This window comes from Ursus americanus, chromosome 35 (assembly GCF_024610735.1).
Source record: "Ursus americanus isolate L20-20 chromosome 35, mUrsAme1.1.p, whole genome shotgun sequence".
NCBI lineage: Eukaryota > Metazoa > Chordata > Mammalia > Carnivora > Ursidae > Ursus > Ursus americanus.
Genome location: NC_142161.1, coordinates 18,194,649 through 18,220,388, shown reverse-complemented (window position 1 = coordinate 18,220,388; position 25,740 = coordinate 18,194,649). Strand labels below are relative to the sequence as shown.

The 25,740-nt window shown below is 36.9% G+C and overlaps 1 protein-coding gene across 1 annotated transcript in view; it reads left to right on the top strand.

Annotated features, from left to right (window-relative positions):
• FBXO33 (F-box protein 33) overlaps window positions 1-20,272 on the top strand; it is a 31,721-nt gene extending 11,449 nt beyond the window's left edge. Inside the window, exons 2-4 of the mRNA XM_045799509.2 lie at window positions 13,871-13,981; window positions 14,520-15,205; window positions 16,583-20,272. Of these exons, the coding sequence (XP_045655465.1) occupies window positions 13,871-13,981; window positions 14,520-15,205; window positions 16,583-16,854 (1,069 nt within the window). The 3' untranslated portion in view covers window positions 16,855-20,272. The remainder of the gene's footprint in view (window positions 1-13,870; window positions 13,982-14,519; window positions 15,206-16,582) is intronic.
• The last annotated feature ends 5,468 nt before the right edge of the window (window positions 20,273-25,740 follow it).

Genomic DNA, 25,740 nt, shown 5'->3' with positions numbered 1-25,740 from the left:
TGGCCCTCATATGAGTTACGGGCTCAAGATGGTGGGACTAAGTGGAAAGGGAGAAGCAGGTAGTACTCTGCACAAGGATTCTTTGCCCCAAATCACTGGTCTTGTCATTTGTAACCATAAGCCCAGATAACTCTGTTTTCCTACCCAGACATTCATCATGTGTACTCTTCTATTACATCTCTTCAGTGGACAAGGAAAAGGGGAGGAAACAAGGGCAGAACTGAGCTACCTTTTATTCAGATGTTGCTAGTTACTTGAAAAAAGAATCAGAATCTCACTCTTAGAAACCTCAAAAGGACAGTTTTGGTTCAAGGCTAAGAAGAAAGTTAGTCGCCTGAGGCAAGAGACTTTGATCTTCCATAGCTTAGACCCACCTTCTCAAGCCATCACCTTCCTGATACCAAACTCCAGTTAGAGTCACCACAACAATCATGAGGCTGGGTAAGGTCCACGTGTATTGCCAGCGCTGCAGAGAGCTGAGTAGATGTGTTCTTAACAACCCCTAAAATGTTAAACTAGTTTTCCCAGAGAAGCAACAGTATTAAACAACAGTAAGGGTAGGTGTCATTATTATTGCTATTTTACCGATGCTGAAACTGAACCACAGAATAGTTAAGTGAACTTGCCAGTTATACAGAGAAATGACTGCCTGGTTTTCTAATTTTTTTAATGAAACTTTTTAACATACACAAAAACTAGACACAATGAACCAACCTATCACCCAGATTCAGTAATTTAAGGATTTTGCCACATTTGCCCTCTTTTATCTTTACTGAAGCATTTTAAAGCAAATCCAAGATATCAATGTCATTTTACACTACACAGTTCAGTATAAAGCTCTGAAAATTGTGGACTTTTTAAAATATAAACACAATGCCATTAATACACATTAACAAAGTAATTAATAATTCCTTATTCTCATCCAATGTTTTTTAAATGAGTCCTCCTAAAACCTCTATTTCTATGCCAAGAGACTAAACTCATGGACACTGGAAGCTTAACTGCCATAACTTTTCACATCATTGACACATTATACATATTTTAATAATTGAATGAACAAAGAGTAGGAGAGCGGTCTATAGGCTGAGTTTCTCAGTTGTAAGTACTTAATAATCTGACAGCTCTAGATCTAAAACTGATGGCTTTTTGAAATAGGATTAAAGAAGAATGCAATTAGGTTAAAGAAATTCGTTCTCTTTTGGCAGTTAGTGTAGCCTATTGCATGGCTCAGGGGATTGATTAGCAAACATTGTTTATGGTTTTGTGCTTTCACAACACATCTAAGATGTGTTGCAAGGGTGCCTGGGTGGCTCAGTCAGTTAAGCATCTGCCTTCAGTTCGGGTTTTAATTCCAGGGTCCTGTGATCATCATCGGGCTTCCTGCTCCACAGGGAGTCTGCTTCTCCCTCTTCCCTACCTCTCCCCCTACTCGTGCACGCACTCATGCACACTGTCTTTCCCACTCTCTCAAATAAATAAATAAATCTTAAAAAAAAAAAAAAGAGCTAATATGTGTTGTAAGGGGGACTGGTAATAGTAAGTAGGTTGTATCCTATTAATATTACCTTAGGAACAGAGCTAAACTAATTTGAAGAATTGAGATGAAAGAAAACTTTGTAACCAACTGTAATTTTTTCCCAATATGTCTTTATTACATGCCTTTTGAGAAAGTGCATGTTATGGACATTGTGCAGGAAAGAACCCTGTTTGTTTCTTTAGGTTATTTGCTGATTCAATAACAAATAAATGAATAAATAAACTAAATAAATAAAAGTAGGTCACAGATTTTGTATTTAAGTAAAAGGATTATGTGGCACAATTACCTTGTTACTGGTATTATCTCATGGCCTCAAAATGAGGCATCTGTTTATTGCCCTGGTTTAGTATATTCTATTCTAGTGTTGTTGCCAGATGTTCTTTTCAGTCCCATTTTTACCATCTGAAACAGTAGTGAGCCACCTGAGACTATATGCAGTTTTCTTGGCTTCGCTATATGATCGATAATCTGATTTCAACAGAATATATTTGAAAGCTGTCATTGCGTTGTCAGTGTTTGGGTTTTTTTTCCTGGAGGGAAGCAACAGTAGTTTAGAGGTTGCAGAAGAACATATCAGCAATCTGGAAGACAAGATAATAGAAAGCACACAAGCTGAACATCAAAAAGAGGGGGAAAAATAATTTTTAAAATTAAAAAAATTTTTTAAGTAGGATAGATTAAGAGATCTCTTAAAATCAAGTGAACAAATGTTCACATTATAGGGGTCCCAGAAGAAGAAAAAGAGAAAGGTGTAGAAACTTACTTGAAGAAATAATATCTGAAAACCCCTAACCTAGGGAGAGAAATAGACATCCAAGTCCAAGAAGCAGAGTTCCAAACAAGATGAACCCAAGGAGGTCCACACCACCGCGCAAAATAATCAAAATATCTAAGGTTAAAGATAAAGAGAGAGGGGTGTCTGGGCGGCTCAGTCGTTAAGCGTCTGCCTTCGGCTCAGAGCGTGATCCCAGAGTCCTGAGATCGAGGCCCACATCGGGCTCCCTGCCCCACTGGGAGCCTGCTTCTTCCTCTCCCACTCCCCCTGCTTGTGTTCCCTCTCTCACTAGCTGTCTCTCTCTCCATCAAACAAATAAATTAGATCTTAAAAAAAAAAAAAAAAGGTAAAGAGAGAATCTTAAAACCAGCTAGAAACACTAAGTTACCTTGAAAGGAAAACCTATAAGACTATCAGCTGAATTTTCAGCAGAAACTTTGCAAGCCAGAAGAGAGTGGCAAGTACTAAAAGGAAAAACCTATAACCAAGAATACTCTACCTGGCAAGGTTAGCTTTCGGATTTGAAGAAGAGATAAAAAAGTTTCCCAGAAAAGATAAAGGAATTTATCACCACTAAACCAGCCTTGCAAGAAATGTTAAAATGACTTCTTTAAGTGGAAAAGGAATGGCCATAATTAAACATAAAAAAAATGAATAAAAATATGTAAAATATGACAACATATACAAAAAAGTGGAGAAGGGGGGTGCCTGGGTGGCTCAGTTGTTAAGCATCTGCCTTCGGCTCAGGGCGTGATCCCGGAGTCCTGGGATCGAGCCCCGCATCAGGCTTCTCTGCTGGAAGCCTGCTTCTTCCTCTCCCACTCCCCCTGCTTGTGTTCCCTCTCTCGCTGGCTGTCTCTCTCTGTCAAATAAATAAATAAAATCTTAAAAAAAAAAAAGTGGAGAAGGGAGTGAAAAGAGAAAAAAAGAGGAAAAAGGAAAAAAAATTTTTTTAAGAATGTGTTTGAACTTAAATGACTATCAAGTTAATATGGACTGCTATTTACTTTGGATGACATACATGAACCTCATGGTAACCACAAACCCAAAACCTATAACAGATACACCAAAAGTAAAGAGAAATAAAGCCAAATAAAACACTATAGATACTAATCAATCACAAAGAAGGAGAGCAAGAGAAGAAGAAAGGAACAAAGAAGAACTACAAAAACAACCAATAAACAAAATTTTTAAATGGCAATAAGTATATAACTATCAATGATTACTTTAAATGTAAATGGCCTAAATGCTCCAATCAAAAGACATAGAGTGGTGGATGGATAAAAAAAAATAATAAGACCCATCTATATGCTACCTACAAGAGACTCACCTCAGACCTAATGATGCCTACAGATTAAAAGTGATGGATGGAAAATATTCACCATGTAAATGAAAGTTTATAAAAGCTGGAGTAGTTGGGTCACCTGGGTGGCTCAGTCGGTTAAGCATCTGCCTTCAGCTCAAGTCATGATCTCTGGGTCCTGGGTTCAAGCCCTGCATCAGGCTCCCTGCTCAGTGGGGAGTCTGCTTCTCCCTCTCTCTCACCCTGGCTCTCACTCTCTCTCAAGTAAATCAATAAAATCTTTAAAAAAAAAAAAAAACTGGAGTAGCAATACTTACGTCAGACAAAACAGACTTTAAAACGAAGATTGTAACAAGAGACAAACAAGGGTATTACATAGTGATGATAAAAGAATCAATCCATCAAGAAGAAATAACAATTGTAAATATCTGTGGACCTGATATTGGAGCACCTAACTACATAAAGCAAATATTAATGGACATAAAGAGAGAAAATAACAGTAATACAATAACAGCAGAGGACATTAATACATCAATGGATGGATCATTCAGACAAAATTAATAAGAAAATGTCTGTTTTTGTTTTGATTTAAAGATTTTATGTATTTAGAGACTGCAGATGAGCAGGGCAGGGGGAGGTGGGGCAGAGGGAAAGGAAGAGAGAATCTCAAGCAGACTCTGTTGAGCACAGAGCCTTATGTGGAGTTTGATCTCATAACCCTGAGATCATGACCTGAGCTGAAACCAAGAATTGAACATTTAACCAACTGCGCCACCCAGGCAACCCTGTAAGGAAGCAATGTCTTTGAATGATATATTGGACCAGCTGGACATAACAGATATACACAGAACATTCCATCCAAAAACAACAGAATATACATCCTTTTCAAGTGTAAATAGAACATTGTCCAGAATAGATCACATATTGGGCCATAAAACAAGTCTCAGTAAATTTAAGAAAATTGAAATCATACCAAACATCTTTTCCAACACATGAGTATAAACCTAGCAATGAAGCACAAGGAAAAAAAAACAGGAAAACCCACAAACATGTGGAGACTAAACAACATGACACTGAACAACCAATGGGTCAATGAAACAATCAAAGAAGAAATCAAAAAATACATGATGACAAATGAAAATGAAAACACAATAGTCCAAAATCTCTGGGACACATCAAAAGCAGTTCTAAGAGGGAAGTATATAGCAATACAGTCCTAAGAAATAAGAAACAAGAAAAAATTCAAATGATCGATCTTATGCCTAAAGGAACTAGAAAGAGAAGAATAAAACCCAAGGTGAGTAGAAGAAAGGAAATAAAGGTCAGGGCAGATGTAAATGACAGAGAGAGAGAGGGAGGGAGGGAGGGAGGAAGGAAGGAAGGAAGGAAGGAAGGAAGGAAGGAAGGAAGGAAGGAAGGAAGGAAGGAAGGAGAAAGAAAGAAAGAAAGAAAGAAAGAAAGAAAGAGAGAGAGAGAGAGAGAAAGAGAGAGAGAGAGAGAGAGAGAGAAAGAAAGAAAGAAAGAAAGAAAGAAAGAAAGAAAGAAAGAAAGAGAAAGAAAGAAAGAAAAGAGAAAAGAAAAAAAGAAAAAGGGAAGGAAGGAAAGAAAGAAAAGAAAGACTCAAGGAAACCAAGAGTTGGTTCTTGGAAAAGATAAACAAGATTGACAGACCTGTAACCAAACTCATTAAGAAACAAAGAGAAAGGACCCAAATAAATAAAATCAGAAATGAGAGAAAAAATTAAAGAAATGAGAGAGGAAAAGTAATAATCATACCACAGAAACACAAAAGATTATAAGTGAATACTATAAACAGTTATTGCCAACAAATTGGACAGCCTAAAAGAAATGAACAAATTCCTAGAAGCACATAATCTTCCAAAACTGAACCAGAAAGAAATTTAAAAATCTGATAAGCCTGATTACAAGTAATGAAATTTAACCAGTATTCAAAAACAATCAAAGAATAAAAGTCCAGTACCACAAGGATTCACAGGCGAACTCTACCAGGACATTTAAAAAAGAGTTAATACCTATTCTCAGAGTATTTAAGAAGAAAAAAGATAGAAGAGGAAGGAAAATTTCCAAATATATTCTATAAAGCCAGCATTAGTCTAATACCAGTCCTGGACAGACACCACAGAAAAAGGAAACTACTGGCTAGTATCCTTGATGAACCTAGGTGCAGATATCCTCTGCAAAATATTAGCAAACTGCATACAACAGTACATTCAAAAGATCATTCACCACAATCAGGTGAGATTTATTCCCGGGATGCAAGGATGGTTCAGTATTTGCAAATCAATCACCATCATATACCACATCACAAAATGAAGGATAAAAGTCATATCATCATTTCAATAGATGCAGAAAAAGCACTTGACAAGATTCAATATCCATTCATGATTAAAAAAAAAAAAACTTTCAACAATACAGTGTTAGAGGGAACATACCTCAACATAATAAAGGCCATATTTGAAAAGCCTACAGCTAACATCAGCCTCAGTGGTGAAAAACTGGGAGCTTTCCCTCTAAGGTCAGGAACAAGATAAGAGTGTCCACTCTCACCACTTTTCTCCAACATAGTACTAAAAATCCTAGCCATAACAATCAGACAAGAAAAAGAAATGAGGCATTCATATTGGTAAAGAACAAGTTAAAACTGTCACTACTTGCAGACAACATGATGCTATACAAAGAAAATCCTAAAGATTCCACCAAAAAACTACTAGAAGTACTAAATGGATTGAGTAAAGTGGCAGGATATAAAATTAATACCCAGAAATTGGTAGCATTTCTATACACTAACAATGAAATTGGATAAAGAAATTTTAAAAAACAGCGCCATTTACAGTTGCATCAAAAAGAATAAAATGCATAGGAATAAAATTAACCAAAGAGGTGAAAGAGCTATACTCTAAAAACTATAAAACACTGATGAAAGAAATTGAAAACGACTCAAAGAAATGGAAAGGTACTCCAGGCTCATTGATTAGATGAATTAATATTGTCAATATGTTTGTATTACCCAAAGCAATCTACAGGTTAATGCAATCCCTATCAAAACACCAACAGTATTTTTCACAGAACTAGAATAATACTAAAATTTGTATCAAACCACAAAAGACCCTGAATAGCCAAAGCAATCCTGAGAAAGAATAACAAAGTTGGAGGTATCACAATTCCAGAATTCAAGTTATAATACAAAGTAATTATATAATCAAAACAGTATGGTACTGGCACAAAAATAGACACATAGATCAATGGAACAGAATAGAAAACCCATAAATAAACCCACCATTATATGCTCAATTAACCTTCAACAAAGCAGGAAAGAATATCCAGTGACAAAAGGATAGTCTTTTCAACAAACGATGTTGGGGGGGAGAACTGGTCATCTACATGCAAAAGAATGAAACTGGACTACTTTGTCACATCATACACAAAAATAAACTCAAAATGAATTAAAGACCTAAATGTGAGACCTGAAAGCATAAAAATCCTAGAAGAGAACACAAGCAGTAATTTCTCTAACATCAGCCATAGCAACATTTTTCTAGTTATATCTCCTAAGGCAAGGGAATAAAGGCAAAAATAAACTATTGGGACTACATCAAAATAAAAAGCTTTGCACAGCAAAGGAAGCCATCAAGAAAACAAAAAGACAACCTACTGAATGAGAGAAGGTGTTTCTACATGATCTATCTGACAAGGGTTTAATATCCGAAATATATAAAGAACTTAATACAATTCAACACCAAAAAAAAAAAAATCCAATTAAAAAGTGGGCAGAGTACCTGAATAGATATTTGTCCAAAGCTATAGAATATATGACACTAAGACCGAGCCCTAAGTTAAACTGTGGACTTTGGGTGATTATGATGTGTCAGAGTAGGTTCGTCCTTGTTAAAAAGTGTACCATTATGTTGAGTGATGTAGATAATGGGGGAGGTTATTCATGTGTGGGGATAAGGAGTATATGGGAAATCTGTACTTTCTGATCAGTTTTGCTATGAATCTAAATTGTTCTAAGAATAAATTTTAAAAGATAGGTATATATATATATATATGTTAAAAATTCTGCTCTAAAAGATGACTATATCAATAAAGCATCTTCTGACAATTTGTTTTCAGAGAAGTAAACTCCATAACCGAAAGGATGATTAGCCCTAAAATTGTTTATATTGCAGACACTTTGTGTATTAGACCATAACATGAAGAATTAGTTGGTTTTATTTGAAGAAAAAAAAATCAGATTTAAAAATGCCAGGATTTAATTATGACTGTACTCTTAATAAACAACAACAACAAAAAAATTGTAAGTTTTACATGCTTCCCACCCATTCCCAACTGGAGTCTGAAACAAATGACCCTCAACTTCAGTTGTACTTCTTTACATTTATCAATATTTTCATAAGCAAAGGGCTGCTAGTCAGAAGCTAAGCAGACTCTTCATTAAAAAAAAAAAAAGCCAATATTGTTAAAATGTCCATGCTACTGAAAACAATCTACAGGTTTAATGCAACCCCTATCAAAACACCAACAGTATTTTTCACAGAATTAGAACAAATACTACTAAAGTTTGTATGGAATCACAAAAGAACCCGAATAGCCAAAGCAATCTTGAGAAAGAATAACAAAGCTGGAAGTATCACAATCCCAGAATTCAAGATATACTACAAAGCCGTAGTAATCCAAACAGTATGCTGTTGGCACAAAAATAGACATGTAGATCAATGGAACAGGACAGAGAGCCCAGAAATAAACCCATGATTTTATGGTCAATTAATCTTCAACAAAGCAGGACAAGAATATACAATGGGGAAAAGATAGTCTCTTCAGCAAATGGTGCTGGGAAAGCTGGACAGCTGCATGCAAAAGAATGAAACTGGATCACTTTCTTAGACCATACACAAAAATATACTCAAAATGGATTTATAAGTGTAAGACCTGAAACCATAAAACTCCTAGAAAAAAATATAGGCAGTAATTTCTTTTCAGGCACAGAAACAATTTTCAAGATACGTCTTCTCAGGCAAGGGAAACAAAAAATAAACTATTTTTTGGACAACACCAAAAAGCTTTTGCACAGTGAAAGAAACCAACAAAACAAAAAGGCAGCCTACTGAATGGAAGAAGATATTTTCAAATGATACATTTGATAAGGGGTTAATATTCAAAATATAAAAAGAATTTATTCAACACAACACCAAAAAAAACCCAAATAATCTAATTGAAAAATGGGCAGAGGACCTGAATAGACATTTCTCCAAAGAAGACATACAAGTGGCTAACAGATACTAATTGTCAGGGAAATGCAAGTCAAAACCACAATGAGATAATCACCTTGCCCCTGTCAGAAAAGCTAGACTCAAAAGAACAAGAAATAACAAGTGTTGGTGAGCATGTGGAGAAAAAGAAGCATGGAAGTTCCTTTAAAAATTAAAAGTAGAATTACCATATGATCCAGTAATTCCATTACTCGGTATTTATCCAAAGAAAATGAAAACACAAATTAAAAAGATACATGCAGCCCTGTGTTTATTGCAGCATTATTTGCAATAACCAAGACATGTAAGCAACTCAAGTGCCCCATTAATAGAGGAATGGATAAAGAAGTGATACACACACACATACACACACACTCAGCCATAAAAAAGAATTGAGATCTGCCATTTGCAACATGGAGGGAACTAGAGGGTATAATGCAAAGTGAAATAAGACAGAAAGACACATACCATGATTTCACCAATATGTGTAATTTAAGAAACAAAACAAATGAACAAAGTAAAAAAGACAAACAAAAAACCCCAGACTCTTAAATACAAAACAAACTGGTGGTTGCCAGAGGGCAAGGGAGTAGAGGGATGGGTGAAATAGACAAAGGGGGCTAAGAGCGCACTTGTTGTGATGAGCGTACTAAGTAATATATAGAAATGTTGAATTGTTATATTGTATACCTGGAACTCTATAACACTGTACATTTATTAACTTCAATAAATAAAATGGTTTCCTCAAATAAAAATAGAAAATACGTAAGACTTCCATTATTAAGTTAATCTTATATACCAAGTTATCTGTGAAAGAACCCAACAAAGTAAATTAAATTTGCCCATTTGCTTAGATTTTTACCTAGGTATTAATGAAGGTTTTACAAAAAAATACAGCCTGAAAATATAAAAGTAAATTGTCTTTTAAAAATCCTAAGATTATCTTGTGAGCTAATGTGAACAATACCAAAACAACAAAAACATAAAAACCATCTTAAAATGCCAAATTTAAGAGGCCTTATTTTCTTTGAGAGGTTAACTAAGAAGACAGTAGACAATCCAGCATTTTTGTAGAGAAAAGGTATGGCTAGGATTTTTTGAGGATAGTAAAACACTATATATATGACAAAGTTCTTTAAGAATTTCCAAAGTAAAACAGTTTTATTTCCACCAAAAACTAGGAAACTCCATATAACTTAACATTTTTGTGGTGGTGGTGGTTGATAGCTGTGACTTGGGTGTATTGAAAGTGACATTTCTGATAGAAAAGTCCTTTTCTTAGAATCTGAAAACTTGCCAACAAAATTGACAAACACTCAGCACTCTAGGCCCAAAATAAATTAAGCGTTGGTCCTAACATAAATGTATTTAATTTTGCTTCTCCTTTTACCTACTTTCGTGTGCAAGATTTCAAATGATATGACTAAAGTATCATCATGTTTAGAAAGAAATTAGGTGTTGCTAATGTGATAGGTTTTTGTCTTTTTAAGTAACTTAAAAACTTTTATTTCACAAATAAGAAAACTGCAGTCAGTGGATTTTTTGCATTTTGGACACTTGATTGCTCACTCAGTGCTCTATCAACACTACTTCTATTTCTCCTGAGCAACCCTTTAAAAATTTGGATAACATTATTCTCGCTGATTATAATGTGGTTTATGTTGGTTGTCTCAATAAGTGACACTAAGTATTTCATTCAGACCAGTGTGGATAGTATATGAAAAAGAATTATAGATACTTAAATATTTGTGCCAAGCAAATGTAATATTTAACATTTTGGAGCATCATTACTTAACACTGTGAGCTTAGCAATGAGCATTACTTGGTACATAGATTCCAGCTAGGGAGAGCTATTGGACTGGGGAGGGGTAAGTATGATATGGGACTTAAAATGAATGGACAAAATATTTCATATACAATTTTGTAGTGAAATTTTGAAGTTGGCTTTTGGGTAATATTATCTAGATTATGTGTACTTTATAATATCTGCAACATACATTAGCAGTGTAATCAAGATGTGTTTGGGGTTATAGGGGTTTTTTTTAATTATGAATAACATTTTTTTAAAATTATGGATAACATTTTCAACTCCTACTTTTTTATAGTTAAAAACTAGCTATTGGTCTTAGAGTTAGAAAGAAAGCTGAAAAATGGTGTGGACCTTCTACTAAATATTTTAACCATAAAAGCAGTAGTATTAGCTATATATCCTTAATTATATTTCTACTGATGACAGTATGTTTTTAAATGAAGCTAACCAAAAATCTAGAATATGCACATTATATTCTTTAGAGCAGCACTGTTCAATAAAAATATAATATAAACCACACATGTAATTTAAATTTTCCTAGTAGCCACATTAAAAAGTAAAAAGAAATGATGAAATTATTTTAAATATATGTAAGCCAGTATATCCAAATATTACCTTATCATTAGTGATCAATATAAAAAATTCAATGAGATTTTATATTTTTTATACTAAGTCTTCTAAATGTATTTTTATATTTAGAGCACATCTCAGTTCTGACTACCCACATTTCAAGTATTTCGTAGCTATATTTCCTATACTGAATGATGCAGATTTAGAATATGATGGGAAGAATGTTACTACTATGATATTAATAATTCACGTTGGTTCCCATCAATCATGGGCCCCTTAAAAAGTCTTTTTATTTGTGAAAAGATTTTTTATCAATATCTTTTAATAAATAATTAAATACTTTTATGGGGGCATCTTGGTAGTAAATTTAGTGAAATGTTTTCTACTCACCTGGTGTTTACCACCTTACTATTCTGTGGAAATATATGAAGAAGTGTTTCTAAGCTCTTTGAGGTGCTAACCTTTTACTTAGTCTTTTTTTCCCTTTAAGGCAGATTTAGTTCTCTGTTTCACAAAAGAACTCCTGATAGGAAAAGCAGTCAAAGTAATGGAGGATATGATTATTTGGAATAGCTGTCAATACTCATAAACTCATCTTTAATTTCCCTTTACAAAGAAGATCCATGCAGAAGAAAACTTTATTTTTTAAATTGATTGAAAACATTACCCTTAAAATAATGCTCCATATGATGTGATTATCTTTCCAAAATCTATCCCAGGCCCACCTCCCCTTATGTATCTATTTCCTGTTGTTTTCATATATATTATGGTCTTGATTACAGTTTCTATTTAGGTAACTCTTGAACTTACCTTCCCAAAGTATTCATTTGTTTAACAGATACTCATTGAACGCCTATCTTGTGCCAAAATTGCTAGGTACTTATAAGAAATGGGAGTTTACCTTTCTCATGAGAAAGTTAGGTAACATCACAGTAAAGCATATTAGTTTAATAAAAGCATTTTACAAAGTCCCATGGAATCACTAAATCTATAGAGGCTGAGAAAATTGACTCAGAAAAGGCTTTAATAGAGTAGGTGGCGTTCAGGTATAGAAGGCTGAATAGAGGTTTACCAGGCAGACAAGGAGAGGGAATAATATTACATTTAAAAAATAGTAAGTAGGAGCACCTGGGTGGCACAGTCGGTTAAGTGTCTGCCTTTGGCTCAGGTCATGATCCCAGGGTCCCGGGATCAGTCCCCTCATCGGGCTCTCTTCTCAGTGGGGAGCCTGCTTCCTCCTCTCCCACTCCCCCTGCTTGTGTTCCCTCTCTCTCTCCCTCTCTTTCTGTCAAAGAAATAAAAATAAAATCTTAAAAAATAAATAGTAAATAGCCCAGTATAGCTTTTTTTGAACCACATTTTGAAGGATCTCATTTTATCAAGCTAGTCATTTGCCTTTTTCTAGTAGCCAGTAGGGATGTGATCCCTTAGGGATTTTTAATCAAGGCAGTACAAAATTCGAGTTTGTGTACAGCTGTGATCCAGAAGCATTCCTACTTACCCAGGAACCTGTTGGGAGATACCTATTTGTGCCCCAGGGAAGACCCACCAACATCGGTCTAAATGGAGCCTGAAGCAGCCCTGTGAATGCATTCCGTCCTCATTCAGCCATGGACTAGGGCAGTCTCACACATCTAGAGACCCAGCAGATGGCATACCTGTCAGTGCCCCCAGAGACAGGCCTACAGAATCTGGTCGCAGCTATGGACCTTGACGCTCAGTTCAGGCCCCTCCCAGCTGCAATCCTGGGCACTCCTGTCCTCCCTGGGACCCACCCAGTGGCAGAACAGGGGCCTTCCCGGGGATCTGGTGGAAAGCACTCCTGCCCACACACCTAGTAACGGGCCAGCTGTCTGTGGACCTAATAGCAGACCTGTCCCAGCATCAGCCCTACTGACCAAGAACTCAGAGGCAATCCTATCCACCAGGAGACCACACAGGATCCACGCCTGCCCAAGTGTCTGGTTATGGGGTCCACAAACCATAGATTCCAGTGCAGGCCCAGCAGCAGCCGTGTGACCTGGCCTCAGCCCAACTTGACTGTGGTCCTAGAGGCAATCTCATCAGTCTGGAGACCCAATTGGAGATCTTTAGCTGCAGAAACCTGTCTATAAAAATTGGAGGAGGTGTTTGTTCCTCTAAATGCAGACGCCAATTCAAGGCTACATAGATCATTAAAAATCAGGCAAACGTGGAACCACTGAAGGAGACTAATAAAGCTCCAGTAACCAGCCCCGGGGAGATAGAGATCTGTGAATTGCCTGACAAATAATTCAAAGTAATCATCTCAAAGAAGCTCAGTTACACGTAAGAGAACACAGGCAACTAAATAAAATCAGGAAAACAATGAACATTTTTCCATGGTCATTAAAATACTGAGTTTCTGAACTAAGCTTTATACTCAGTCCTCATTCTGTAAAGCTTTTGCTATTTCTCCTGTATTATGTTGCTTTTCATCGTATGTAAAAAGCAATCTGAAAGTACTTAATTGGATCTTAAGTGAGTTATAAGGTAGAAACTTTTGTAGATATCCCTTTTACATTTCTATTTTTAATATTTACATGTTTATATGTTATTTAGTTATTTTAAATTACTTTTCTTGCAGGAACCTCCAGAAGTTTAGCCTTTTTGGAGACATAAGTGTTCTACAACAGCAAGGAAGTTTGTCAAATACATACCTCAGCAAGGTGGATCCTGATGGCAAAAAAATTAAACAGTAAGTGATATAGTTAGTGGAAGGGGGCTTATATTAATAATAATTTTAGTTTTTTCTGAGAAATTGTAACTATAATCAGAAGTGAGATTTTTTTCTAAAAAGAACATATATGTCCTGTAAATTGAAAATGTTCTAACTATGAAATATGCTATTCCACATCATAAATCTTTAAGACAAAGAACTTGCTGGGTAATTATTGCTATTTAAAACTGTTACTTCTCTACTTGCCTTCACTGTAACATAAATTGTATATCATCAATCTTTTCTACCATGCTGGTACAAAATGCTGCTTTTCTTGGGTGAAGAACATATTTTTATATGTTTAATATATCCATGTGTTTAATAGTTTATTCATTGTATTTTAATGTGAATTTTAGTGATATTTATGATAATGTTACTTGTGGGTTGGATAGAAATTAACTGGGAGAAAATGGATCTCAACATTGCATGCCATTTCATTGCCCAATTTCAAAAGTGAGTGTTAAAAGATTAGCGCTAAACGTTAACAGGATCGTTGTGGCATGTGTTTCCCTTACAGAATTCAGCAGCTGTTTGAAGAAATACTGAGTAATAGTAGGCAACTGAAATGGCTGTCCTGTGGGTTTATGCTGGAAATAGTAACCCCAACATCACTGTCATCTCTCTCAAACTCTATTGCCAACACCATGGAGCACCTGAGCTTGCTGGACAACAATATTCCTGGTAACAGCACCCTTATCACCACAGTTGAACTGGAGCGATTCGTGAATCTGCGCTCACTTGCCCTGGATTTCTGTGACTTTACAGCTGAGATGGCAAGAGTCTTAACCGATAGCAACCATGTGCCTTTGCAGCGACTGTCTCTCCTGGTCCACAATGTTTCCGTGATGCACAAGTCTCTGGACAACATGCCAAATGACGAGCACTGGAAAGCCTTGTCACGAAAGAGCACCAGCCTTCGGGTCTACATAATGGCCTTTGATATCAAGAGTGAAGATATGTTAAAGATACTAAAGCCCAGTATACCACTAGAGAGGATTCATTTTGACAGCTACATCACTTGTGTTTCAGGAGCAATTGTTGATCTTATATCCAGGCAGTATGATAAGTTCCTCACTCATTTTATATTAATGAATGATGTGATTGACACGTCTGGCTTTCCAGATCTTAGTGACAACCGAAATGAAGATCCGTTGGTTTTATTAGCTTGGAGGTGCACGAAGCTCTCTCTCCTGGCAATTCATGGTAGGTGATTTTTGTTTAGTTTCATTTGTTATTTATATTACATCTAAAACATTTTAAACCAGCAAAAAGAAAGCACTGACATCTATAGTGTTGAGTAATCTTCTAACAAGTTGAAATGCAGGTTTTTATACTTCTTAATAATTTAAAAGATATACCACTTACAAGTAGAAAGTCATATTTCTACTCTAAGTGTTCTGTTCCGGCTTCCATGTTACTTTTTCTTCAACCGTGGGATTGATGGTATTTCCTGAGAATGGCATTTGAAATTAATTTATCTATCTAAGAAAACATATATATCTACTTGAAAAAGATATATTTCTTCCTCTAATCACAAGATCTCTTAAAAACATAATACAGAAGGAAGAGAAAGTATGATTTTTCTTGCTGTCTCATCTTTTAGATTCTAGATATTAACATATTAATTTGTAAATTTTTTTAAATGATGATTCCATTGATTGGGTATATGCTTTTTTCTTACTGGTGCCTTTCATCTTAATTTAACTATTCTCATTTAGAGAGAGTTGCTATTCTGACAAGTTAGAACATTTTCTCCCTTTTCTGGAACATGTAAGACATTTACAGAATACGAAATAGACTATATGAATGTCTTAAACTCTATTAGTTGTGTTTCTTTATTTTTTAAATTAATTTTTTAGCCTGCATTAGTGCAGGAAAGCATATGTCTTGCTTTTCAAGTTTTGATTTATAATTTGGCTAGTTGTCAGAGGTAACAGCAAAGAAATGCATTTCAGCTTGTTAGAAGATTACTCAACACTATATATGAAAGGTTAATTCCAGCCAATCTTTTTTTTTTTTTAAGAAATACAAAATAAGATGTTAGAATGTTAGATACAGCTGAAGCCCCTATACCCATTCCCCTTTATTCCTTCCCAGAGGTAATCCTTGACTGTTTCATGCTTTACTTATTTTCTTCTGGCAATTAACAGTTTAAAGTGTCACTTCTTAACTGTGGTCTGTGAAGCATCACAGGAGAGGATTTTTTACTCACTAAAAATGTTTCTTATGTATTGTTAATGGATACATATATATAAAATAAAAATTTGTTTTTTATGATACAGCACTATCCAGAGCTACAAAGTTTTACCTTAAATGTCTTCAATCTTACTACATGTACTGACAGAATAGGATTACAGCACCTACCAATTCACCAGCCACAGTGATGTTGTTGGAAATAATATCAAACTTAGTCTTTTTTTTTTTTTAGTTAAACAATCATACTTCCTTTTCCAATCTCTGTATATTTTTAAAGGAAAGGGACCAAAGGGGTCAGTGAGATACAAGTTTGCGGAAAAGACTAACTTATCAAATAGACAAAATCAAGGAAATGACAGTGCTTGTCTTTTGTGTACTTTGAAGGTTACACAGTGTGGGCGCACAACCTCATAGCCATTGCTCGTCTTCGAGGCTCTGATTTAAAAGTACTTGAAGTCACTGAAGAAAGCATTGATTTTGACCAAGGTGAACTGGCCGACCAGGATGTGGATCCAGTGCATAACCTTATTGAGCAGGTATCCCTGGGCCTGGGTCAACCTTGGCACGCGGTCATGGACATCGAATCACTCAGTGTCTTCACTGAACCAAACCGTCATTTTTACAGAGAGATGCAAAGCTTCAGCGAAGACATTTAGCTTTTTTTTTAATGTACAATTCCTGTGGTTACATATGCAAGTAGGGTCCTATTATGTTTTTTTTTTCAGTAGTGTGAATTAATCCCTTTGTGCTGTGTTTAATCAGTATTAGCTTTATAGAATTATATATGTATATTCTACTTCTTGATCAAAGAACGTAGTCGGGTATTGGTTTAGAAGTTCAAAGTGACAATGTGTAGGGCTTTCACGGTTAATGGACTTGTTATCAAACCTTTAAGGATATACAACCGAAGGTTGTCTGAGGTTGCTGGCTAACTTTATTTTTCACTGAGTTACTCTGCCTTTTGATGTTTTTATTCTTTGTGTGTCAGAGTTCAGAGCTCAGGAGCCAAAATATTTTTATACATATATAGATATATATCCATAGCCTGTTGGATTTGTATGCAATGCACTGCATTCATGCTTCTGGTAGCATTTCATTAATTTTATTTGAAATGGAAGAAGGGAGGACAGTATGATCCCAAATGAGTTATCTTTAACAGAAAAGCCAAGACTTTAACTTTCATTACATATATAATAGTTGATATCACCAATTACCATTCTGAATTTTGTATAGTACTAGGTTAGAACACTGCTTAATCCTTTTTTAAAAAAATGCATTTACATAAACATGAATACCCAGATTGTTAGATTTCTTTTTTTAAACTATGTCAATTTTATTCATCAATTACATTATACATTCAAGTTAGCTTTTTAGCCCAGATTTCAAATAGTGGAGGAAGAAACTGTATTCCAGGGTAAAACCTCCTTAAAAGAAAATCAAAAAGCAGAGTTGTAAACACACATGCTTGCAAACAAACATTAGTCGTGAAATCCCTAGCAACTAGTCACTGGATTTTTCTCTGTCAGCGCGCGTGTCAGCTGCCAAAGAATAGACTTAACTGAAGAAGTGCCCACATGCTGGCAGGGGCCGGCCCACTCTGGCCAGCCAGATACTGCTAGATTGTAATATTTAAGGTCGAATTTCGACCTGTGGTACACAGCTGTGCTGTGGCTCAGTCAGCAACCTCAGAACTCTGAAAAAACAAAACAAAAAAAAAGAAAAAAAAACCATGCACCTGTTTCACTGTGAATAGTGAATGTAAAGGAAAGAAAGGAAAAACTGAAAGCTTGTTCTATCACAGGTATGAGCTGCTATGATACATGAAGAACATTCCATGAAGTATGTTTTAAAACCTTGTTATATCTGAGAGGCTTTAAAAGCCGACTTAACTGTTTCAGGGCAACCGCGGTACAGACGTGGTCTCTGTGAGACTTCCACCTGACCCCAGTTTTAAGTGGTACGAATGTTGTGCATTTAATGTTAAAGGACAGTCTGCAATAATAAAGTAAGTAGCCAACGTGGGTGCCCAGCAGTGCTGAGACCTGGCTGCTCTATTGTAAGCTTTGGAAACACAATTTATGCAACAGATGTCCAGATATGATTCTATTTATGGAAAAAGTTTATATGTATTTTACAAATGGTTTTACCATCTTATATTAAAATGACCTTTTGACAGGTGTGCACTGTTTTGTCTCCAGTGAGCACATACCATGAGGATTTTATATGTACATCAGTAGTGTGAATCCACTGGCACAGTGTGTGTAAATGCCAGATGTGGTGAGATTTTATCTTATAAATGTGATCAGATAAAATAAATCCTGACAGAAACTGTAAGGAAACCAGCTGAATGTTTGACCTGATGACTGATGTTGTATGGTTTATGTTAAATGTATATTCTTTTAATCAATGAATAAAGCATTAAAAAGTGACCATTGTAATATATTTTATTGTATACAAAGCATGAAAACTTTTAGTGTTAAACTGTAATAATCCTTATATCATGTATAATCATGTTAGCTACTATTCTAGTCTGGTACAGCAAAGCTTAAATTTGGGAATGTTTCATAAAAAGTCCTAGGTTAGGGGCACCTGGGTGGTACAGTCAATTAAGCATCTGACTTGATTTCGGCTCAGGTCATGATCTCAAGGTCATGAGATTGAGCCCCGAGTCGGGTGCCATGCTCAGCGGGGAGTCTGCTTGAGATTCTCTCTCCCTCTCCCTCTGTCTCTCCTCCCCCTGTTCATTCACTTGCTCTCTATCTCTCTCTCAAATACATCTTAAAAAAAAAAAAAAAAAAGTCTTAGGTTAACTAGTTTGAAGGGTTTTAATTTTTTTGACTAACTTTGGCAAAATACAAACTTAAAACCAAACAATAAACTAGTCAGCACAAAACCCAAGTGTAATATGCATTTAGAACATTATTGATACGATAAAACATAACTTACAGACTAAAAGAACTTTTTACAATTCCTATACTGGATGCAAAATACTTCAGTATGCCAGTTTTAAGCAGTTCATAAACCCTTTATTGCTGTAGTTTGGCTTTGTAATTTCTGCTCTTGGTTGTTGAGACAAACAGCTATCAGTTATAAGATAGTAAAGAGCTCTTTTCCTTCATCTGTCTTTCTTTAATCATTCCATACACTGACTCTTCTTCCAGACACTGCCTCCTCACCTTGGAATAATTTGGTGTTCACAAGCAACTGTCATTATACCTACTGCTTCCTTGTTGCCTAGGCATATCTAACTCTTTTACGTGAATCAACATGTTTATTATTTAAAATACAAAAACAGTACCCAAAATGTATGAAAAAAGAAAGTTTATGAACATATATGAATAGCATACAAGTACAGGTTGATAAATAGTAAAGCACTAAACTGGGAGGCTCAGCATCTATTTTACTCTAAACTCTGACTCTAATGCAACATTAGCAGACTCTCCCTTGAACTTCAGTTTCCTTATCTGTAAAATGAAGCATTGGACTTGGTTATCTAAAACACTGATTCTTCCCCTAGAAGTTTTAACCGTTGGTCTAACAACTCAGATGCATACACAAGATCATCTTTGAACAAATGTATTAAATATTTTTAAAACATAGGTTACTAAACTATATGAGATTTACATAGCTAAAATTGTTTTCCCATTTCCCCCACCACCCTAGAAATAAGATAGGGAGTAGGTGGGGTGGGTCTTAGGAAGGACAGTGTGCTTATGGCTAAACACAGATTTGGAAACTAATTTGCCAAGGGCTTATGGCATGCATCAGACGGGATCTTTATGAAGCCAGTAACATAAAGTGGTGCTAATGGAGTCACACACAAGCAGGGGTGAATAATATCTAACCATCAAACTACATTGTCTATATTAATGCTTCCCAGCCTTTTTCATGCCCTGACGTATATGGAAAATATTGTACAGCATACTGGTATAAACTGGAAAAAAACTGTGCAGGGGGGGAAATCATTGTTTTGTTTATTATATAATTGACGAGACAAAATGCAGAGGATTGGGGAAATACTAAATCTGTATAGAACTTTCCAAATAAAATCTTGTCGAATGTTTTAACTGATAACCTCTCCAAATTTTTAATATTGCCACCAATAAAAAACACCCCACAAATAAGTGGTAATTTTAAAACTTTTTTTCACAACCATTCAAAAATTTGTGCTGCTGAAATTATACTTAAGAAGTCTAACAGTTCTACAGGCACCTGGGTGGCTCAGTCAGTTAAGCATCTGACTTCAGCTCAGGTCATGATATCAGGGTCCTGGGATCGAGCCCCACATCAGGCTCCACACTCAGCAGGGAGTCTGTTTCTCTCTCTGCCTCTGCCCCTCCCCTCACTTGTGTTCTCTCTCTCAAATAAATACAATCTTTAAAAAAAAGTAACAGCTCTGAACGAAATGGTAAGTGTAATGTTGAGATTTCTTGTAATGTGAATTAATTTCAAATTCAAGTGATCTTTTCATTAAGGTATTTCAAAACAATGGCAAAGCTCTAATTTGTAGTCTCACACATGTAACCCTGCTGCTAGTTTAGCCACCACTGAGAGCACACATCAGCCACCAACAGACAGAAATACCTGATTTCTATGAAAGCAGTTAGAAGCCTGCAGGGAGCCCTCCTCCTGCCCCTCAGGTCCAGGCCCATCACAGCCAACCAGCTAGCTACATCTGGGGTTTCACACCTGGGCTTCCTACCTGCTCCTTGGACACTTGGGACATACTTGTCTCACAGCTTCATAGACACTCCTTGCCCGTGATGGACAGTGGATCCTCTGTACCTCACAGGCTGAGTAGTGACTGCCCGAGGCCGCTGTGTGTGCAGGGCACGCTGTCAGACCTGGCTCCACTCTAGCTGCGCTCCAAGAAGAAAACGAAAGCATCAGGAGGCACCCGGTCAGGGCTCTTAGCCACCCCAGAACTCAGCCTGGAAGGGCATCACTCTGGTACAATCTACGAGCTAACCTGGGCTGCCGTTTGTAAAAAAGAAATGGAAGGTATATTGTGAATAAATTTTCACTTGAATGATCCTGTCTGAAAAATAAGAAAATTAAAATAAACAAATGAGGGCAATATAATTCTAAGTGTTGACAAGGAAGAGGGAAACACTGACAGTTGGAACTTAATATCCACTTTAAAGAGCAAATTTGGGGCACCTGGGTGGCACAGAGGTTAAGCGTCTGCTTTCGTCTCAGGGCGTGATCCTGGCATTATGGGATCGAGCCCCACATCAGGCTCCTCCGCTATGAGCCTGCTTCTTCCTCTCCCACTCCCCTTGCTTGTGTTCCCTCTCTCGCTGGCTGTCTCTCTCTCTGTCAAATAAATAAATAAAATCTTTAAAAAAAAATTAATTAAAAAATAAAATAAATAAATAAAGAGCAAATTTGCAATATCTTGTAAAGTTGAAGTTGCCTCTGCCCTGTGGCCCAGCAATGTCACTTCTAGATGTATTCTCTAACACCCGTCTCTTTGATCTTTTTTGTTCTCACAGCCCTAAAAATCCTAAAGAAGTTTTGAAAAACTCCTTTGCACATTTTTAAGTTAAACGTATAAAGCTGGTCACAACCTTAGTGGATATAAATGTTAACTACAGTTAAAAAGAACTCTAACATCACTTTTAAAAATGCACACAGCGGGGTCTAAATGCTACAAGTAATTCAGTACCTACTTCCACACATCCATTTAAAAACTGCCCTAAGTTCTTGATCATTTGAAAATTTTACATCATTCACTTTCCTCCTTAAACTCATATATTTTGTCAGTTATCAATTTATTGCCTCAGCTCTGAATGCACTGTTCAATATATACTCTCCAAAAACAGAACTCCTTTGAGTAAAGCACCTTTAAGTCATGCGCTGTTAAGTTTTCTTAGTAAAGGCCATGGGACACATGGCAGAAGGAAGAGGCTCCCCAGCAGTTCCCCCAGGCAGGCCAGTGTAGGCAGCCTGGGTGTGAAAACTTGCAGTGGAGCCTACCCCAACCACAGGCCCAGACACAGTACTTCTGTGGCCTTGCAGCCTTGACCTGACCTTCCTTCAGCCTCCTGACACAGAATTAGAGCTGCTGCATGGTCACGTGCTTTGAAAGCTTCCTGCCTGCACTTGCACCTGGACTCCCACTGCCTGCCCTGTGCACCTGCATACTGCCCCTGTGATCCCAAGGGTCACCCATGGGGCTGCCACTACCCAGCCCACCCACTCACTGGCTCTGCAGGCCTCCCATCTCCATCACCCTGACTCCCACTGCACCCTGGTTGTCATTTGCCTGTTCCCCGCTTGCACTATGGACAGCGAACTTCTCTGCTGTCCCGGGGGGCTAAACCACAGTCTCACCAAGAAGGGCTGAACCACCCGCCTCCAAACTTGTCCTACCATAGCGCCTTCCCTCACACCTAGGAGGCCATATAGAGTTTCCTTACATCTTAGAATTACTCTTTTATCATGTAATTCCTTATATTAAACTTTCCATTAAAACTGTACAGTTTGTCTCCTGATTTGATCCAGACTGCTATATAATCTTTCCAACTATCTCACAGCTTTTTATACAAATATACCTTTGTTAATGAGTCTTTTAATGATTATTTTCTATAACATATATACAATTTAAAATGTAAAATTTTTTTTTTATTGTTTTAAGATTTTACTTATTTGTCAGAGAGAGAGAGCACAAGCAGAGGGAGCAGCAGAGGGGGAAGCAGTCTCCCCGCTGAGCAGGGAGCCCCGATGTGGGGCTCAATCCCAGGACTCTGGGATCATGCCCTGAGCCAAGGGCAGATGCTGAACCAACTGAGCCACCCAGGTGTCCCTGTAATTTCTTATTTTAGAAAAGCTGTGTTGAAATTTTTTCTCCTTGGGGCGCCTGGGTGGCGTAGTCGTTAAGTGCCTGCCTTCGGCTCAGGGCGTGATCTCAGCGTTCTGGGATCGGGCCCCACATCAGGCTCCTCCGCTGGGAGCCTGCTTCTTCCTCTCCCACTCCCCCTGCTTGTGTTCCCTCTCTCGCTGGCTGTCTCTGTCAAATAAATAAAATCTTTAAAAAAATTTTTTTTCTCCTACATTTAGTTTTTATACATAATAAACACATAATTGATCAAAAATATGTCATCTGTCATGACCCTGAATCAATAGGAAAATATCTTCAGAACATCTGTATAATCTAATGGAACATTTAATACATTTTAGAAAGGTTTTCACAAAAGATGGTTAAAAGGAAAGTTTGTGTTTAAAAAGAATGGACTTTAGGGGCACCTGGATGGCCCAATCAGTTGAGTGTCCAACTCTTGGTTTCGGCTCAGGTCATGATCTCAGGGTCATGGGATTGAGCCCTGCATCAGGCTCCGCTGTCAGCACAGAATCTGTTTGAGATTCTCTCTCTCCCTCTGCCCCTCCCACCATGCTCCCTCGCTCTCAAATAAATAAAAATAAAAAAGAATGGGCTTTAATCAAAAATATCCACTTTAGTGAAATTTTCTGAGAAAACACTGAATAAATTAGCTAGGAAATATTATGACTGATGTCATACTTAATGATTATTGTGTGTCAACCATTATTTTAACCACTTCACTAGAAAGTACTCTATTTAATCCTCACAGCAACCATGTACGATGCTGCATACATACTATGCTCCATTCACTTAAAATTCATGGATCCTTGACATAGGAACTAATGCCAAAACAATTTCTGACATCTAAAAATGCTTCACAATTATCCTGCATGATTTTTTTTTACAGTTTTCACACTATACAGCAAGTTGGAAACCTTAAAAAAAAAAAAGGTGAGTCAGTACTATACAGCACGTTGGAAACCTTAAAAAAAAAAAAAAAAAAACTAGCTTTCTAAGAAAAGAGGGGTAAGACTGTTCCTGTGTGTAATAGACCCTGTTATTTCTGCCTGCCCAGCAATCCATACAGAACCCTTCTGGGATTATCCTGCCTGACCACAGGCAAGAGCTCCCGATCTCATGCCCCAACCACAATGGACTGGTTTGGTAATGGGATTTACTCCCAGCCTTCAGAAAAGTAAGAGCCGTCTCTAGGACTTTTGCTGGAAATTTCAAAATAAGGGTTCTTTCCCTTCCTGAGATTTTTTTTTTAAGGTTTCATTTATTTATTTTAGAGAGAGAGAGAAAGGTTACTCAGGGGCAGAGGGAGAAGCAGACTCCCCACTGAGCAGGGAGCCCTGACGTGGGGCTCAATCCCAGGACCCTGGGATCATGACAGCCAAAGACAGACGCTTAACCAACTGCGCCACCCAAGGCACCCTGAACTTCCCTGAGATTTTAAACACTAAATATACCATCCATGTAAATCTAAGGTGCTGCAACTACATGGACAGATAATATATCTGGGAATGAAACGGACAGAGAAAACTGGAGCTAAGAGATTAGAAGAGAAAGACCATGTTTTGATGATATAATTTAAGCCACTGGATATAACTGTAAAATTTCTAGTTATACAAACCAGTTATCATTCCACTGATTTTCTCAACCTGGGTTCACAGCTGCTTTTCTGTCTTACAAGCAAGAAACATAATACAATGTAGTAAGTTTAACTGCTCTTTATAGACAGTTATCAAAGACTTCCCATATTCCACCAAAAAACCCACCATCTCTTTTATAGCACTCATATCAAATCTGTCACAGCAGCTGCTACTTGAGGGGAAAAAATAGGTGAGTTTAAAAGGTTATAAGGCTAGATGCTTTTTTGAACAGATTCATGGTAAACCTGAACCATACCTGCAAAAGCAGGAAAATCTTCAACAATACTCACAAAATTCTTTCATAGCATCTAACCATGTCTACAAATTGTCCGGCTTTAAAAAAGAAGTCAATTTGTTTTCAACTAACCTGCTTCCAAAGAAGGTGATCTCCTTTCCTCTTAATAACCCTCTGTCCCCAATCCCAAATTCTGGCCCTAGAATATATTTTCAGAATATATCCCTAAAATATTATCCTGAATCTAGAGGGGGAAAGTGTATGCACAAAGATATACTATCATAATCTCAGGGTTGTGAGATCGAGCCGCACATTAGGCTCCGTGCTGGGTGAGGAGCCTGCTTAAGATTCTCTCTCTTCCTCTCCCTCTGCCCCTCCTTGCCCTCTCTCTCCCCACCTCTTAAAAAGATAAAAAAAACTTACAAAGACTAATAATTTATATTAGGAGATTACAATTAATATAAAATTACAGACACACGTAATTACACTAATATAAAAGATATGTGAAGGATAAAAACCCCAAAGAAAGTACAACTTAAATGCAAAAAGTGATTTTGTGTCCGTGGTGACCCTGGATTTTCTTCTGCTTTTGACCATTTTCTAATTTTTCTTGTAAGACCATGTATTACTTCTATTTAAAAAAAAAAAAAATCAGAATATCGAAGTGGAGGGAAAAGTCATCCAAACAGAACCAAGAAGTATTCGTTCTTGAAATGTCCAAGCCTACCGCCTATCAGTCCAAAATAATGCTCAGTTCATAATCTTGAACTTTGCCCTTTAACTACCTTTTCAGATGGTGACAACAGCAACAACAGAAAGCTTCAGCTTC